At 50.1% G+C, this 14,931-nt stretch overlaps 2 protein-coding genes across 2 annotated transcripts in view; one reads left to right on the top strand and one right to left on the bottom strand.

Moving 5' to 3' along the window:
- Positions 1–14,931, bottom strand: part of LOC101045648 (kallikrein-2) — a 65,183-nt gene that overhangs the window by 36,628 nt on the left and 13,624 nt on the right. The gene's annotated exons all lie outside the window — the stretch shown is intronic.
- On the top strand, positions 643–6,078 carry KLK4 (kallikrein related peptidase 4). The gene is made up of 6 exons (XM_003940411.3): positions 643–727; positions 1,291–1,362; positions 2,553–2,715; positions 3,155–3,405; positions 3,488–3,624; positions 5,617–6,078. Exons 2-6 carry the CDS (start codon positions 1,302–1,304, stop codon positions 5,767–5,769), a joined length of 765 nt encoding a protein of 254 aa, XP_003940460.1. The 5' UTR covers positions 643–727; positions 1,291–1,301; the 3' UTR covers positions 5,770–6,078.

Here is a 14,931-nt window from a genome sequence, read left to right on the forward strand (position 1 = left end):
TGGGCACTCAGCTGCTTCTCACCGAGCAAACTGTTTAGTTCTCCCACTCACTGGGAGCCTACGATGTGCCTGGTACCATGAGCCTTTCCCCGAATTACCTCTGAATTCACTTCGGAAACGAGGCGTAATGGTCACCCCAGTTCTATGGCTGGAAAAACTGAGGCTCACAGGAGTGCAGTGACTTGCCGAAGACTCCCAAAATACCGTGTGACGTAGGCTGGATGTGAACCCAGGGAAACTTGCTGGAGAAGCACAGCAAGAGGGTGATGAAGGAGGCGGGGAGAGAAAGAACACGCGAGAGAACAGGACGGAATGAGAGAAAATGAAAGAAAACATGAGAGAATGAGAGAAAGAACGAACAAGAGACAGAAAATGAGAGATACAGGCAAGAGAGGTATCTTGTGAGACAGTAAGAACATGAAAAGAGATAGAATGAGAGAGAGTATAAAAAAGGGAGGGAGTCTAGGATCTGGGCAGGGGTCTTCTCCCTGGGCCCCTGGCCCCAGCTGCCAGCCCCATGTGGGCCCCCAACCACTGCCTGGTCAGAGCTGAGACAGCCTGAGAGAGTTGAGCTGGAAGCTCCCAGCACCTGACCCCTGGAATGCATCCCCTGGGGGGCAGGTCAGCACAGGCTGAGGACGCTTATAAGCGCCACAGAGGCCCCTGCGGGAGGCGGCAGGCTGGAGCTCAGTCCAGCAGCAGAATCCAGGAGCCCAGAGGTGGCCAGGTAAGAGGCCTGGTGGTCCCCCGCTAAAAGCCTGCTGTCTTCAGGATCCAACTCCTACAGCCCCATGTCACTGGATTCTTAGCCTCTGGGCCTTCTGTCTCCACATCTCTCAAGATAGATCTCTCACTGTCTCTAGATAGGATATTCTCTCTCTCTCTCTCTCTCTCTCTCTCTCTCTCTCTGTCTCTCTCTCTCTCTCTCTCTCTCTCTCGGTCTCTCTCTCTCTCTCTCTCTCTCTCTCGGTCTCCCTCGGCCTCTCTCTCTCTCTGAACCTATGTCTCCATGTCTAATTCTCAGCTGTCTCTGAGGGTATCTCTCAAATGCTCTGTCTCTGGCTCCGATTGTCTCTGTCTTCCCTCCGTGCTTATTCATGGGTGGCTAGACACTATCTCTCCCCACTCATAGACGGCTAGATGCTTTCTCTAAACTTTCCTTTCTACCTAGTTCTCTCTCTCTTTTTTTCTCTCTGTCTCTAAATCTGTCTCTCTAAGAAAGGGAGGAAAAGAGGGAGGGAGAGACTTGCAGACCCCCAGACACAGCTGAGGCTCAGTCTTCATCCCCAGGTGCTGACGTGATGGCCACAGCAGGAAACCCCTGGGGCTGGTTCCTGGGGTACCTCATCCTTGGTGTCACAGGTATCTGAGTGTGCATGTGTGTGTGACTGTGCTTGGGGGCACAGTGCTTGTTAATGTTCAGGCGTGACTCAGTGTCCTGTTTGTGACTGCAAAGCTGCCTGTGAGATGGTACCATGTGATCTGTCCCCCGTGGCTGTCCCCCTGCACCTCCTCGTATCACGGTGAATGTGTGTGTGGCACCGGGCCTGAGTGTATGGTTGTGCCTGTGAGATTCTGACAGTTTGTGCCTCTGACTATCTGGTGGAGTGACAATAGTGTAATGATGATGTGGGGACAGGGGAAGCCAAGGGTGCGGGAGATTGTGCTTCCTGGGGAGTGATCCCTTTCTGGGAATCTGTGGCTGCTTCCTGGGTCTTCAGTCCTGAGATCCCCCTCTCCCATCCCCAAGGAACTCACCTAACAGAACTATATAATGGTGTTTTGGTGTGAATGGGCTTGTGGCTGGGTGTGACTGTGGGCAAGGCTGGGAAGGATAGGAGGACCGACTCTTTGAGCATCAGTCTGTGCAGACAAGTGACCCGATCCTGGCTCCCAGCAACAGCTCCACCCCCTGAGCTTTAATCCACCCCAGAGGGACTTGATCCCACCTCTATGAGCCTAGACTCCTCTGTTGGAGCCCTGACCATGGTTTTGCACCGTGACGGCACTAGTCTCACCTCCAGAGCCAACCCCACAGCCCTGACTCTGCCCCAGGAGCCCTGGTCCCACCTTCTGAGACTTTTCTACCTATAACCCTGCTCTTGAAGTCTTGATCGTGCCCCTGCACTGTAACCCCAACCCCAGGAGCACTGATCCCGCCTTCTCAGCCCACCCCCTTGCCCTGACTCATCTCCCAGGAGCCCTGACTACCCTAAGTCCCTGACCAGGCTCCTGCACAGTCATCACCAACCCTGGGAGCCCTAGGCCTACCTCCTGGAGGGCCCCTGAAACTCCGACCACAACCACTGCACAATAACCCCACCCCCAAGAGCCTTGACTCTGCCCCCAGGAGTCCTGCTCCTGCAAGGCCTCACCACGCCCCTGCACCGTAACCCCACCCCCGAGCCCTGGGCCCGCCCCCATCCCTGACTCCACCCCCAGGAGTCCAGCTTGCTCCTGAAGCTCTGAGCACGCCCATGCGTCGTAACCCCACCCCTAGGAGCCCCGGGCCCGTCTCCTGGGCCCGCCCCCAGCCCTGACTCCGCCCCCAGGATCACGCGTCTCGGGTACCGGCAGCCAAATCATAAACGGCGAGGACTGCAGCCCGCACTCGCAGCCCTGGCAGGCAGCACTGGTCATGGAAAACGAATTGTTCTGCTCGGGTGTCCTGGTGCATCCGCAGTGGGTGCTGTCAGCCGCACACTGTTTCCAGAAGTGAGTGGAGTGGCCGGGTCCTGGGTCCGGGAGTGGGGCCTGGATGTCTCCTGGGCTGACGGCGGGAGCCTAAGATCAGGCTCATCCTGGGGTGCTCAGAGGGAAACAGCAGTGAAGGCTCTGGGAGGAGGACGGAATGAGCCTGGATCCGGGAGCCCAGAGTGAAGGGCTGGGAGGCGGGAGCCTTGCTTCGGAAGGACTCAGAGAAAACTGGGTTGAAACCCCAGCCAGGGCTGAGTCTCTAGTGAACTAAGGCAAGTTCTTGTCCCTTATTTTTTTGTGAATGAGGATTTGAGACCATGGTTAAGTAGCTCTTAGCAGGGTGTTTAGCAAAGAGGATGGAGTTGGGGTTAGGGAATGGGGATGGGAATGGCGTTGAAGATGAGACTAGAGAGAAGGATGTAGTTGCCACAAAATTGACCTGCCCTCCTTGGCCCAGCTCCTACACCATCGGGCTGGGCCTGCACAGTCTTGATGCCGATCAAGAGCCAGGCAGCCGGATGGTGGCGGCCAGCCTCTCCGTACAGCACCCAGAGTACAACAGACCCTTGCTGGCCAACGACCTCATGCTCATCAGACTGGATGAGGCCGTGTCTGAGTCTGACACCATCCGGAACATCAGCATTGCCTCCCAGTGCCCTACCATGGGGGACTCTTGCCTCGTTTCTGGCTGGGGTCTGCTGGCGAACGGTGAGCTCAGGGGTGTGTGTCTGCCCTCTTTGAGGGGTCCTCTGTCCAGTCGCGGGGGCTGACCCAGACCTCTGCATCCCAGGCGGAATGCCCACCGTGCTGCAGTGCGTGAACGTGTCGGTGGTGTCGGAGGAGGTCTGCAGTGAGCTCTATGACCCAGTGTACCACCCCAGCATGTTCTGCGCCGGTGGAGGGCAGGACCAGAAGGACTCCTGCAACGTGAGAGATGGGAAAGGGGAGGGCAGGCGACTCAGGGAAGGGTGGAGAAGAGGGGGACAGAGACACACAGGGCCGCGTGGTGAGATGCAGAGACAGAGACACACAGGGAGACAGTGACAACTGGCAGGAGAGACTGGGCGGAGTCGGGGCTGGGGGCGGGCCCAGGAGACGGGCCCAGGGCTCCTGGGGGTGGGGTTACGACGCAGAGAAATAGACATAGGAGTAAAGAGAAGCAAAGGAAGATAGAAACAGAAATAAAGAGAGACACCGGGAGGCAGAAACACACACACACACACACACACACACACACACACACACACAAAATGCGGTTGACAACAGAAGAACAGCAGCATGGGGGCACTGTCCTCCATCCAACAGAAAATCCTAGTATAATATTTGACTCCCCAAAAAACTACAAATAGCCTACTGTTGATGGGAGAGCCTTACCAATAACATAAATAGTCAATGTATGCATACATTTTATGCATTCATGATATAACTTTGTTGGAATTTTTTGATATTTCTAAGCTAAGCAGTTCATCTGCAAATTTTTTTAAATTGTTGCAACTCTCCAAAATTTTTTTTTTTTTTTTTTTTTTTTTTGTTGTTGATAACGGAGTTTCGCTCTTGTTACCCAGGCTGGAGTGCAATGGCACGATCTCGGCTCACCGCAACCTCCACCTCCTGGGTTCAGGCAATTCTCCTGCCTCAGCTTCCTGAGTAGCTGGGATTACAGGCACGCGCCACCATGCCCAGCTAATTTTTTGTATTTTTCGTAGAGACGGGGTTTCACCATGTTGACCAGGATGGTCTCGATCTCTCAACCTTGTGATCCACCCGCCTCGGCCTCCCAAAGTGCTGGGATTATAGGCTTGAGCCACCGTGCCCGGCCCCAAAATTTTTTCTAATATATTTATTGAAAAAAATCCAAGTATAAGTGGACTTGTACAGTTCAAAACAAGGTTGTTCCAGGGTCAACTGTGTACTTAGAGGGAAACAGTGACACATATTTGGAGAGATGAAACATGAAGATAAATAGGAAAAACCAAGACTCTACAAACGGGTTGGGCGTGGTGGCTCATGCTGGGATTACAATCCCGGCCGGGTACGGTGGCTCAAGCCTGTAATCCCAGCACTTTGGGAGGCCGAGGCAGGTGGATCACGAGGTCAAGAGATCGAGACCATCCTGGTCAACATGGTGAAACCCGGTCTCTACTAAAAATACAAAAAAATTAGCTGGGCATGGTGGCGTGTGCCTGTAATCCCAGCTACTCAGGAGGCTGAGCCAGGAGAATTGCCTGACCCCAGGAGGCGGGGGTTGCGGTGAGCCAAGATCGCGCCATTGCACTCCAGCCTGGGTAACAAGAGTGATACTCCATCTCAAAAAAATAAAAAATAAAAAATAATACAATCCCAGCACTTTGGGAGACAGAGGCAGGCCGATCACTTGAGGTAAGCAGTTTGAGCCTGGCCAACATGGTGAAATCCCATCTCTAATAAAAATACAAAAGTTAGCCGAGTGTGGTGGTGGGCGCCTGTAATCTCAGCTATTTGGGAGGCTGAGGCAGGAGAATTGCTTGAACCTGGAAGGCAGAGGTTGCAGTGAGTCGAGATTGCACCACTTTACCCAGCCTGGGCACCAGAGTGGCACTCTTTCTCAAAAAAAAAAAAAAAAAAAAAAAAGACTTTACAAAGAGATGCAGAGACAGTGAGACAGAGAAACAAGCCATGAAGGAGACAGAGAAGGCAAGACAGACAAACAACAAGCCCAAGAGAAGCAGCCAGCATTCAGGATGCAGGGCATGAGGGAGCAGGGTTAGGTGGCGTCAGGGATCTGGAATGGGACTTCCAAGAGATACGCTGCTGGGCTGTGTTGTTATTGTTGATGTTTCTGTCTTTGTTTCTCAGTCTCATTTAGTTTCTGTCTGATCCCATATCCATTTCCACCCCTCTGTGTTTCAGATTCTGACTCTCTCTCTCTCTTCACAACAGGGTGACTCTGGGGGACCCCTGATCTGCAAAGGGTCCTTGCAGGGCCTTGTGTCTTTTGGACAAGCCCAGTGTGGCCAAGTTGGCATGCCGGGCGTCTACACCAACCTCTGCAAATTCACTGAGTGGATACAGAAAACCATCGAGGCCAGTTAACTATAGGGACTGGGGCCCATGAAATTGACCCCCAAATACATCCTGCAGAAGGAATTCAGGAATCTGGGTTCCCAGCCCCTCCTCCGTCAGACACAGGAGTCCAGGCCCCCAGCCCCTCCTCCCTCAGACCCAGGATTCCAGGCCCCAAGTCCCTCCTCCCTCAGACCTAGCAGTCCAATGCCACCTAGACTCTTCCTGTACACAGTGCCACCTGTGGCACGACACTGACCCAACCTTACCAGTACTAAAGTTGCATTTTCACATATTTTGTCCCTTTCCCCTAGATCCAGAAATAAAGTCTAAGAGAAGTGCAGATTCTGTTTCTAGTATCCTCCTTGCTTCTCCTTCCATTCAAGAGATTCTAGCAAATGGCTTTCCCTTCATAGGTCTCAGTTTCCCTATCTGAGAAATGGGAGCTTTGGCCAGGAGGCCACAGGGTTTCGGGTTTCAGAGGGAGCGGCCATTCCCTGGGTAGTTAAGAGAAACCAGCCATGGATGTTGTCCAGTTTCTGAAAAGTCAAGTCAGCAAATGGTAACCAGAGATTTTCTTGCTGAGTTTAACTATTCAGCTTTAGTTGATACCTATTTATTTTTGTCCTCTAACTGCATTTCAAGAAATTTTAATTTGCATCTGTCTCAGGACTCGGCTGCTGTAGCTGGAGTCGGGTGGAAGGAATAGTGGAGCAGCCTACTGTGAGTGAGAGCTACAGAGACCAAGGAGCAGAGACAGGGGAGGCTGAGGGACAGAATGGGGCAACCGGGGGGCAAGGAGATGGGAGACTGAATAAGTATACAGATAATTTGAACAATACGATTAACACACTCTACTTAACGCTCATATATGGAATGTTGCACCCAGTACCTGAAAAATGTAGAATAACTTCAAAAGACATACAACTACCAGAATGGCTAAAATTGAAAAGAATGACAGTACGAAGTCTCGGTTATATCTAGAGCAACTGTAACTCTCCTACATTGCTGGGGGTCGGGGGTGGGGGATCAAATGGTACAACCATCAGGAGACTGAGGCAGCAGAATTGCTGGAGCCCAGGAATTCTTGCTATGAAGTAAGCTATGATCACACCAGCCTGGGTGACAGAGCAAGACCCTGCCTCTAAAAGAAAAAACATTCATAGGACCTCAGGGGATGAATGGACAGTATATATGACCTTAGCGAATGGATGGGCAGGTCATTTTACTCATCCCAGGTTTCCTTGTATAGACATGAACTTGATTACCAATTTTGCCTCAGATGGTTCTACAAGCAGCCTCGCGAGGTTGCCTATAAGAACAAAATGGTGATACTTGGGCCCCTGTAGCACTCCTTGCTCTGAAGAAAAGACAGACAGTTCAGATAAACTCCCTAGGATAATGCCAGACCTCAATTAGTTGGATAGAAACATGTCCCGTCGCAGGGAGCAGGCCCCAAGGTAGAAAGGGAAGACCTCTCTCTCTGTGTTAGATGGACAAAGAGTCCAAACAGCTTTTCAAGATTATCCAGATAATGTTTTATAAAGGTGAGGTAGGAGATCAGCAGGACTTGTTTTCTGGTCACAACTGTGCTGACCAAAACAAGTCCAGACATGATAAAATAAAATAAAAACAGCAGGAATGACCAGATGAAGAAAAAAGTGATCCCTGTCTGCCCTCACTGCTCACTGGTATAGAAGACTCTCACCAGTGCCATGACAGTTTATAAATGCCATGGGAGTGACCCGGAAGTTACCTCCATTTCCATGGCAATGACCCAGAAGTTACTGCTCTTTTCCTAGAAAGTTCTTGATAAACGACCCCTCAATTTGCATTGACCCATTACTTAATTTGCATGTAACTGAAGGTGGGTTTACACGAGTATAAATATAGTTGCCAAGAGCCCATAGGTTGCTGACTCTTGAGCACACTGCCTACGATGTAGCCCTGTTTCTCAAGGAGCAGTACCATTCAAGGAAGATTGCTGTCTCACACCACCAGCTCACCCTTGAATCCTTTCCTGGGTGAAGCCAAGAACCCTCCCAAGCTAAGCCCCAATTTCAGAGCTAACCTGTCCTGCAATGAAGTGGCAGTCTCTTGTGATCCACATGCGCAGAATCTTAAACTCCAAAATGAATACCTCAGTCACCAAATTCAGATTCTAGACTTTGAGCTTCATCTTCCTAGAGATCAGACTGGTGGTCCAAGCTCCAGACATCAGACCAGTCTTTGGACTCTAGAACCAAGACTTCCCATTTCTGGATTCCATGTGCCAGGTTCCAGTTCGATCCGAAGTAAACAAATTACCCCTGAGGGCCAAATTCAGCTGCTGTGTGTTTTCGTAAATAACATTGTGTTGGCTCATAGTCAGAATAATTCCTTCGTGTGTTGTCTATGACTGTTTTTATGCTGGTACAGCAGAAATGAGCAATGATAGTGAAGACTGCCTGGCCCACAAAGCCTAACATAATTACTTTCTGGACCTTTGCAGAAATAGTTTGCTCATGTCTGGTCTAGATATCATATGCTTCACTCAAACCCCAAAATCCCAGAATTCAGATCCCAGGCTCTAGATTACACAGCACCAACTGGAGATTGTGAAGGCTGAGTCCAGACCTCAGACCCAGGCTCCAAACTCTATTTCTCTGCTCTCGATTCCCAACTCCAGACCCCTGACAAGACCCTCACCGCCCTCCAGAGATCCAGCAATCTCTCCAATGAGAAATCCACTGAAAGAAACAGAAAAGAATGATGGAGAGAGTGTCAGCCACAGAGAGACAGATAGAAAGTGAGAGAGTGTGAGTGTGTTAATTGTCTGTCTCAAAGACAGACAGAAACAGGCAGACAGGCAGTATCCTGACCAAGAAGCTCAATTGAGAAATACAGTGATAGAAAGAGTCTGTGGCCCTTCGCTCATTCTCATTTATTCAGTAAGTTCCTTTCAGTTACCTACTATGTGCTAGGTGCTGTTTTAGGGGCTTTGGATAAACCAGTGAACAAAACTGGGAAATACCCTTGTCCTGGTTGTAGCTGAGAGATACAAACAATAGAAAATAAATCCAATAAAATAAATGACAAATTAGATATACATTTATACATGTTAATGTAATATTGTATATTCACACAAATCATATATAATAAGTTAAATAAAAGGAAGATCAGGGAGAGGGAAATTTGCAGTGTTAAAAAAGGAAAGGATGTTCCATAAACTGGTGAGTGGGCAAATAAACGGTGGTGCATCCATACAATGGAATCCTATTCAGCAGTAAAAATGGAACAAACCGCTGATAGCTGTGTGACCTTTGACAAGTTACTTAACCTCTCTGTTACTTAACTCTGTGAAATGGGGCTAATAATAAAATCTTCCAGGTGAGGTTGCTATTAAAGTGAGTTACTGCCTTAGCCTGCTGAATAGCTGGGATTACAGGTGCCCGCCACCATGCCCAGCTAATTTTTGTGTGCTTTTTTTTTTTTTTTTTTTTTTTTTTTTTTTTTTTTTTAGTGGAGACGGACTTTCTCCATGTTGGCCAGGCTGGTCTCAAACTCCTGACCTCGGCTTCCTAAAGTGCTGGAATTACAGGTGTGAGCCACCGCACCGGGCCTGTTTCTGGATTATTATATCACTCTAATTTACCATGTGACTGAATCTCTGTGCTTGTACCTATTTGGTTCAGTCTCATGTGCTGTGGGTGTCATTTTGTGAGCACCTTGTGTGAGTCACCCTGCAGCTTTGCAAAAGTGTGTGTAGCTGAGTGTAATGTCACATGGGAGGTTGTGCCCCTGTGCCTGTCACCTGTCCTGCGTCCCTGAGCCGGACTCCAGGGTTCTGACATGTGGCTGTGTGTTGAGTCATGCCCTGCCCACTGGTGCCTTGGGAGGCTGTGTGGGACAGCGGTTGAGGAGATAGGCCGTGGAGCTGCCCTGCCCGGGTTCAAAGCCCTGCCCTGCCATTTCTTACCTGGGAGACTCTGGGCAACTTCTCTAACTTCTCTGTGCCTCAGTTTTCCCATTTCAGAATGAAGATCATGTTCCTACCCACTTTAAGTGGTAACCTGAGTGTGGATAAATATTACAAATACTCTTCACCCGAAATGGTCATCTTAACGTGGGTTACATAATACATGCCTGTCAGCACCAGAATGCCTGGTCCACAGGTGATTGCGAAACCATGAGCTGTAATTATCACTGATATCAGTATGTCTCAGCCAGTGTGCTCCCTGCTGGCACAGAGGGTTTGGAGGTTTGGAGGATGAAGGGCAGGTACAAGGGCCTCAGCTGCATAGCCATTTCTTTTCTTTTTCTTTTTTTTTTTTTGAGACGGAGTTTCACTCTTGTCGCCCAGGCTGGTGTGCAATGGCGCAATCTCAGCTCACCACAGACTAGGCTCGGTGGCTCACTCCTGTAACCCCAGCACTTTGGGAGGCCAAGGAGGGCGGATCACCTGAGGTCAGGAGTTTGAGACCAGCCGGGCCAACATGGTGAAACCCCCGTCTTCACCGAAAATACAAAAATCAGCCAGGCGTGGTGGTGGGCACCTGTAATCCTAGCTGCTCTGGAGGCTGAGGCAGGAGAATTGCTTGAACCTGGGAGGCAGAGGTTGCAGTGAGCTGAGATCGCGCGTCACTGTACTTTAGTCTGGACGACAAGAGCAAGACTCAGAAAAAAGAAAGAGAGAAAGAAAGAATAGAAGAAGGGAGGGAGGAAAAGAGGGAGAGAGGGAGGGAGGGGAGGGAAGAAGGAAAGAAGGAAGGGAGGAAGGGAGGGAGGGAGGGAGGGAGGGAGGGAGGGAGGGACCGAAGGAGGGACCAAGAGAGGGAAAAGAAAAGAGACGGGGACTGTGTGCAGAAAACCAGGAGATCCGCAGTCAAGAAGCATCAGAGAAACAAAAAGGTCAAAACAAAAGGTCAAAAAAGGCCATGAAGCATCTTCCAGTTCTCCTGGGATGCGTGTTCTGGAGGAAGGCAGCCATCACGCAGGCACTCTGATTCCCCAGAGGCCGCCATGCTGAGAGGCTGCCCGGAGGCACTGGGTGCAGTCCCAGCCTAGTTCAGCGTTTCAGTCACTCCAACCCAGGTGCCTGACATGTGAATGAAGGGGCTCCAGATGACTCCAGTACCCAGTCTTCTAGTCACCCCCAAACCTTTGAGGTTTTGGTGGCAGAGACAAGCATCTCCTCTTTCTTTGGGTCTCCCTGCATTTTTCTGTGCCTTATCCTAATTCCCAACCCACAGAATCCATAAGTGTAATAAAATGATTGTTTTACATACTATGATTAGGGTGGTCATTCACAATTATGCTATATGTATGCTACATATATATTCACAATTATGCTATAATTCACTATTGCTGTATAATCAATAAGGAGAGCCAGAGAGAAATAGAAACACACAGAGAGAAACACAGAATCAAGAGGTTGAGACACAAGGAATGGAGAGAGGAGTCCAGGGGAGATGCCCAGAGGTGAAGAGGAGAAAAAGAAATGCAAATATAAAATATAAAATGAGTGCGGTCATAAAGGACATAGCCATAGGGATACAGTCATTGGCTGAACTCAGGAATCCCATCCCCAACCCTAACTCCAAACACAACCACACCCTCAACCCCATCCCCAACCCTACACCACCTCAGTCAGCAGCTCCATGACCAGTCTTATCCCCAATCCCAGCCCGATTCCCACTCCAACAGGAGAGCTGCCGACAGGGGCTGAAAGAGCAGGACCAGGTGGGCCCAGAGCTCCCAGAGGAACATTCCAAGGGCTGGGAGCGGAGTTCAGGAGAGCAGGGAAGCTGCTTTTCGGAAGGCCTGTCCCTGCCTGGCTGCAATTTTACTGTCCGTTTGGGTTTTCTCCATTGGCCCTTAGATCTCAGAATGGCTGACACGGATTGACTACTTACAAATCATGCCTTAACTCATTCAAACCTCAGTGACCTTTGCATGAGATGAATATGACCGTATTTTCGTCAAATCTATGATGGCAGCCTCGCAGCGTGCCTTGCTAAGGTGTGAAAGTGCCTTCAATGAAACTACGATATGCCATTGATTTCAAATATGCCCATTTTCAGACACATTAAGAAGGAAGTCAGAGAACTCATGAAATGGGGTAATGTCAGAAGCATTTAAACCAGAGAAACTCCATCTTGAATAGGAGCTAGGCAAAATGAGGCTGAGATCTACTGGGCTGCATTCCCAGACGGTGAAGGCATTTTAAGTCACAGGATGAGACAGGAGGTCGGCACAAGATCCAGGTCATAAAGACCTTGCTGATAAAACACGCTGCAGTAAAGAAGCCGGCCAAATCCCACCAAAGCCAAGATGGTGACGAGAGTGACCTCTGGTCATCGTCACTGCTACACTCCCACCAGCACCATGACAGGTTACAGAGGTCATGGCAAAGTTACATGGCAGGAAGTTACCCTACATGGTCTAAAAAGGGGAGGCTTGAATAATCCACCCCTTGTTTAGCATATCATCAAGAAATAACCATCAAAATGGGCAACCTGCAGCCCTCGGGGCTGCTCTGTCTATGGAGTAGCCATTCTTTTATTCCTTTACTTTCTTAATAAACTTGCTTTCACTTTGCTCTACAGCCTTGTCCTGAATTCCTTCCTGTGTGAGATCTGACAACCCTCTCTTGGGGTCTGGATTGGGACCCCTTTCCGGCAGCATTAATACTCTTCCCACGTAACAGCAAGGACACTGAGGCCTGGGCTGCCTAAGACACAAGTCCTAGGCCCACGGTGGAGCGGATTCTGCTGGGCCCACCCTCAGAGGCTGGATAGGTAGTCAAGGAAGTGACCACGTCCTTGGGACGCAGCAACTGTAGTGACCTATAGTCCACGGAGTGAGCCTCAGCATTTGCACGGTCATTGGGCTCATTCAAGCAAAGCTGTCTTCCATAAAGATCTTTCCCTCTAGGGGCTGGGCGCGGTGGCTCAAGCCTGTAATCCCAGCACTTTGGGAGGCCGAGGCGGGTGGATCACGAGGTTAAGAGGTCGAGACCATCCTGGTCAACATGGTGAAACCCCGTCTCTACTAAAAATACGAAAAATTAGCTGGGCATGGTGGCACATGCCTGTAATCCCAGCTACTCAGGAGGCTGAGGCAGGAGAATTGCCTGAACCCGGGAGGCGGAGGTTGCGGTGAGCCGAGAATGTGCCATTGCACTCCAGCCTGGGTAACATGAGCGAAACTCCGTCTCAAAAAAAAAAAAAAATCTTTCCCTCTAGAGAGTGCATTTTTATCTTACCTGTTCTCAGACTGATGCTTTGCTCATTATCATAGTAAAAACACAGCCCTGGGTAGAGACAAGACACTGATGAGACGTGCGACAGATGCACAAGCGTATGCAGCCACTGTGCGTGTGTGCCCAGAGAACCACCCAGAACATGCTTCTAGTAACACCTCTTCCCACCTCCTTATGAACAGTCGTGTAAGACTCCCATAAAAGGAGCCTCCCAGTGCCAGCTTTTGCTGTCTCATCTTACAAGCAGCCTGCTCTGAACTCTCTCTCAGGGCGTACTGTCTATTCCGCATCTAACTTTCAATATATTCTCTTTCTTTGGCGATAAGTTACTCTATGCTATACCTCCTCTGTCATTTAAATTCTTTTAAACTAAAAAGACAAGAACCAAGATATCACAACAGCTGTCAACACCTCCGTCCCTCAGGAACTGTCTTCTAAAGCTCTTGACTGCTTCATGAGCTGCCTTACCCAGGAGATCATGCCCACCACACTGTAAAGCAAGCAGTGGCTGACGACGCACTGAGCTTGGGGAACAGAAGCCAGGCATCCTCCTTCAAGGTGGGGGCTTTTTCTTTACTATTTTTGAGACAGAGTCTCACTCTTGTCAACCAGGCTGGAGTGCAGTGGTGTGATCCCTGCTCACTGCAACCTCCGCTTCCCGGATTCAAGCGATTCTCCTGTGCGAGCCTCCTGAGTAGCTGGGATTACAGGTGCCCACCACCAAGCCTGGCTATTTTTTTTTTTTTTAATAGTAGAGACAGGGTTTCACCACATTGACCAGGCTGGTCTTGAATTCCTCATCTCAAGTGATCCACCCACCTTGGTCTCTCAAAGTGCTGAGATTACAGGTGTGAGCCACGGCACCCAGCCAAGGGGGGGCTTTGTGGGGCAATTCATCCTCCAGAGCCACCGTTAGGCTCAGGCTGAAGGATGACTCGAGCCAAGCCCACATCATGTCCTTCCTTGGCTCCTTCCCCTACACTATTTTGTCTTCCTCACCTGCTTCTGACAGTCCTCTGTTAATAAATCTCTTTCACAGCAACCCGAATCTCAGGGTTTTCTTCAGTGGCAGCGGACCTAAGATGCAGGGCTGGTGGGTGGCACCACAGGGACCAACCCACCTGACAGGGGTCCCTGACCCAAATGCAGCTCCCAAACCCCTCTGCCCTGCCACCACCCAGCAGTGCAGCCCTCCTTGGACCGGGGCTGCCAACGTCTTACCTTTACACATTTTCTGAGGCAGAACCAGGCACGCTCTCCATCCCTCACCTCACTGTAGGGTAAATGCCTCAGTTTTATCAAGAACTTTCACTCTACTTCCCCATGGGCCCCTGCTTTAAAATCTCTTATTTCTTTCTTTTCTTACCGATGAACAGAAACTAATTTTTTCAAAAATACAACTTGAGAGAAAATGATAGATATTTTAAAAAGTAAAGATAATTGAACATATTCTTTCCATAAAAGAGAAGAAATTTAAAAAAAAATAAAAGCAATGAAGACAATAAATGTGTACGAGAACCACAAACCTTCCGGAAACAGAAGAGGACTCAAGCCTTGGCATAAGGCCGGGCGCGGTGGCTCCACCTGTAATCCCAGCACCTTGGGAGGCTGAGCTGGGCGGATCACTTCAGGTCAGGAGTTCCAGACCCCTTGGCCAACATGGTGAAATCCCATCTCTGATCATGATATGATTCCTTGGAGCACGCCACCGCAGACCAGTGGGCTCCCTGAGTCACCCTGGGAGCTCCAGGTGGGGAGGGTGAGAAAGGTGGCACCCAAGCTCTGCCTGGGCAGCCCCAGCTCTCAGACTTGGACCTCCAGCGCCCACTCCCAGAGGAAGGTGGGCAGGGATTCCCACAGAGGGGACAGGGCTCCAGTCCTGGCCGATAGGGAAGGGACTTCAGGGACCAGCTCCTGCACAGGGGGCAGGGTCCAGCAGGACAGTCCCT

Source organism: Saimiri boliviensis, chromosome 14 (assembly GCF_048565385.1).
Source record: "Saimiri boliviensis isolate mSaiBol1 chromosome 14, mSaiBol1.pri, whole genome shotgun sequence".
Lineage (NCBI taxonomy): Eukaryota > Metazoa > Chordata > Mammalia > Primates > Cebidae > Saimiri > Saimiri boliviensis.

Excerpts from the sequence above, each read along its gene's own strand:
- KLK4 (XM_003940411.3), top strand. The coding sequence starts at position 1,302 with ATGGCCACAGCAGGAAACCCCTGGGGCTGGTTCCTGGGGTACCTCATC. Across the intron at positions 2,716-3,154 it reads GCCGCACACTGTTTCCAGAA|CTCCTACACCATCGGGCTGG; the intron begins GTGAGTGGAGTG and ends TCCTTGGCCCAG. Across the intron at positions 3,406-3,487 it reads CTGGGGTCTGCTGGCGAACG|GCGGAATGCCCACCGTGCTG; the intron begins GTGAGCTCAGGG and ends TCTGCATCCCAG.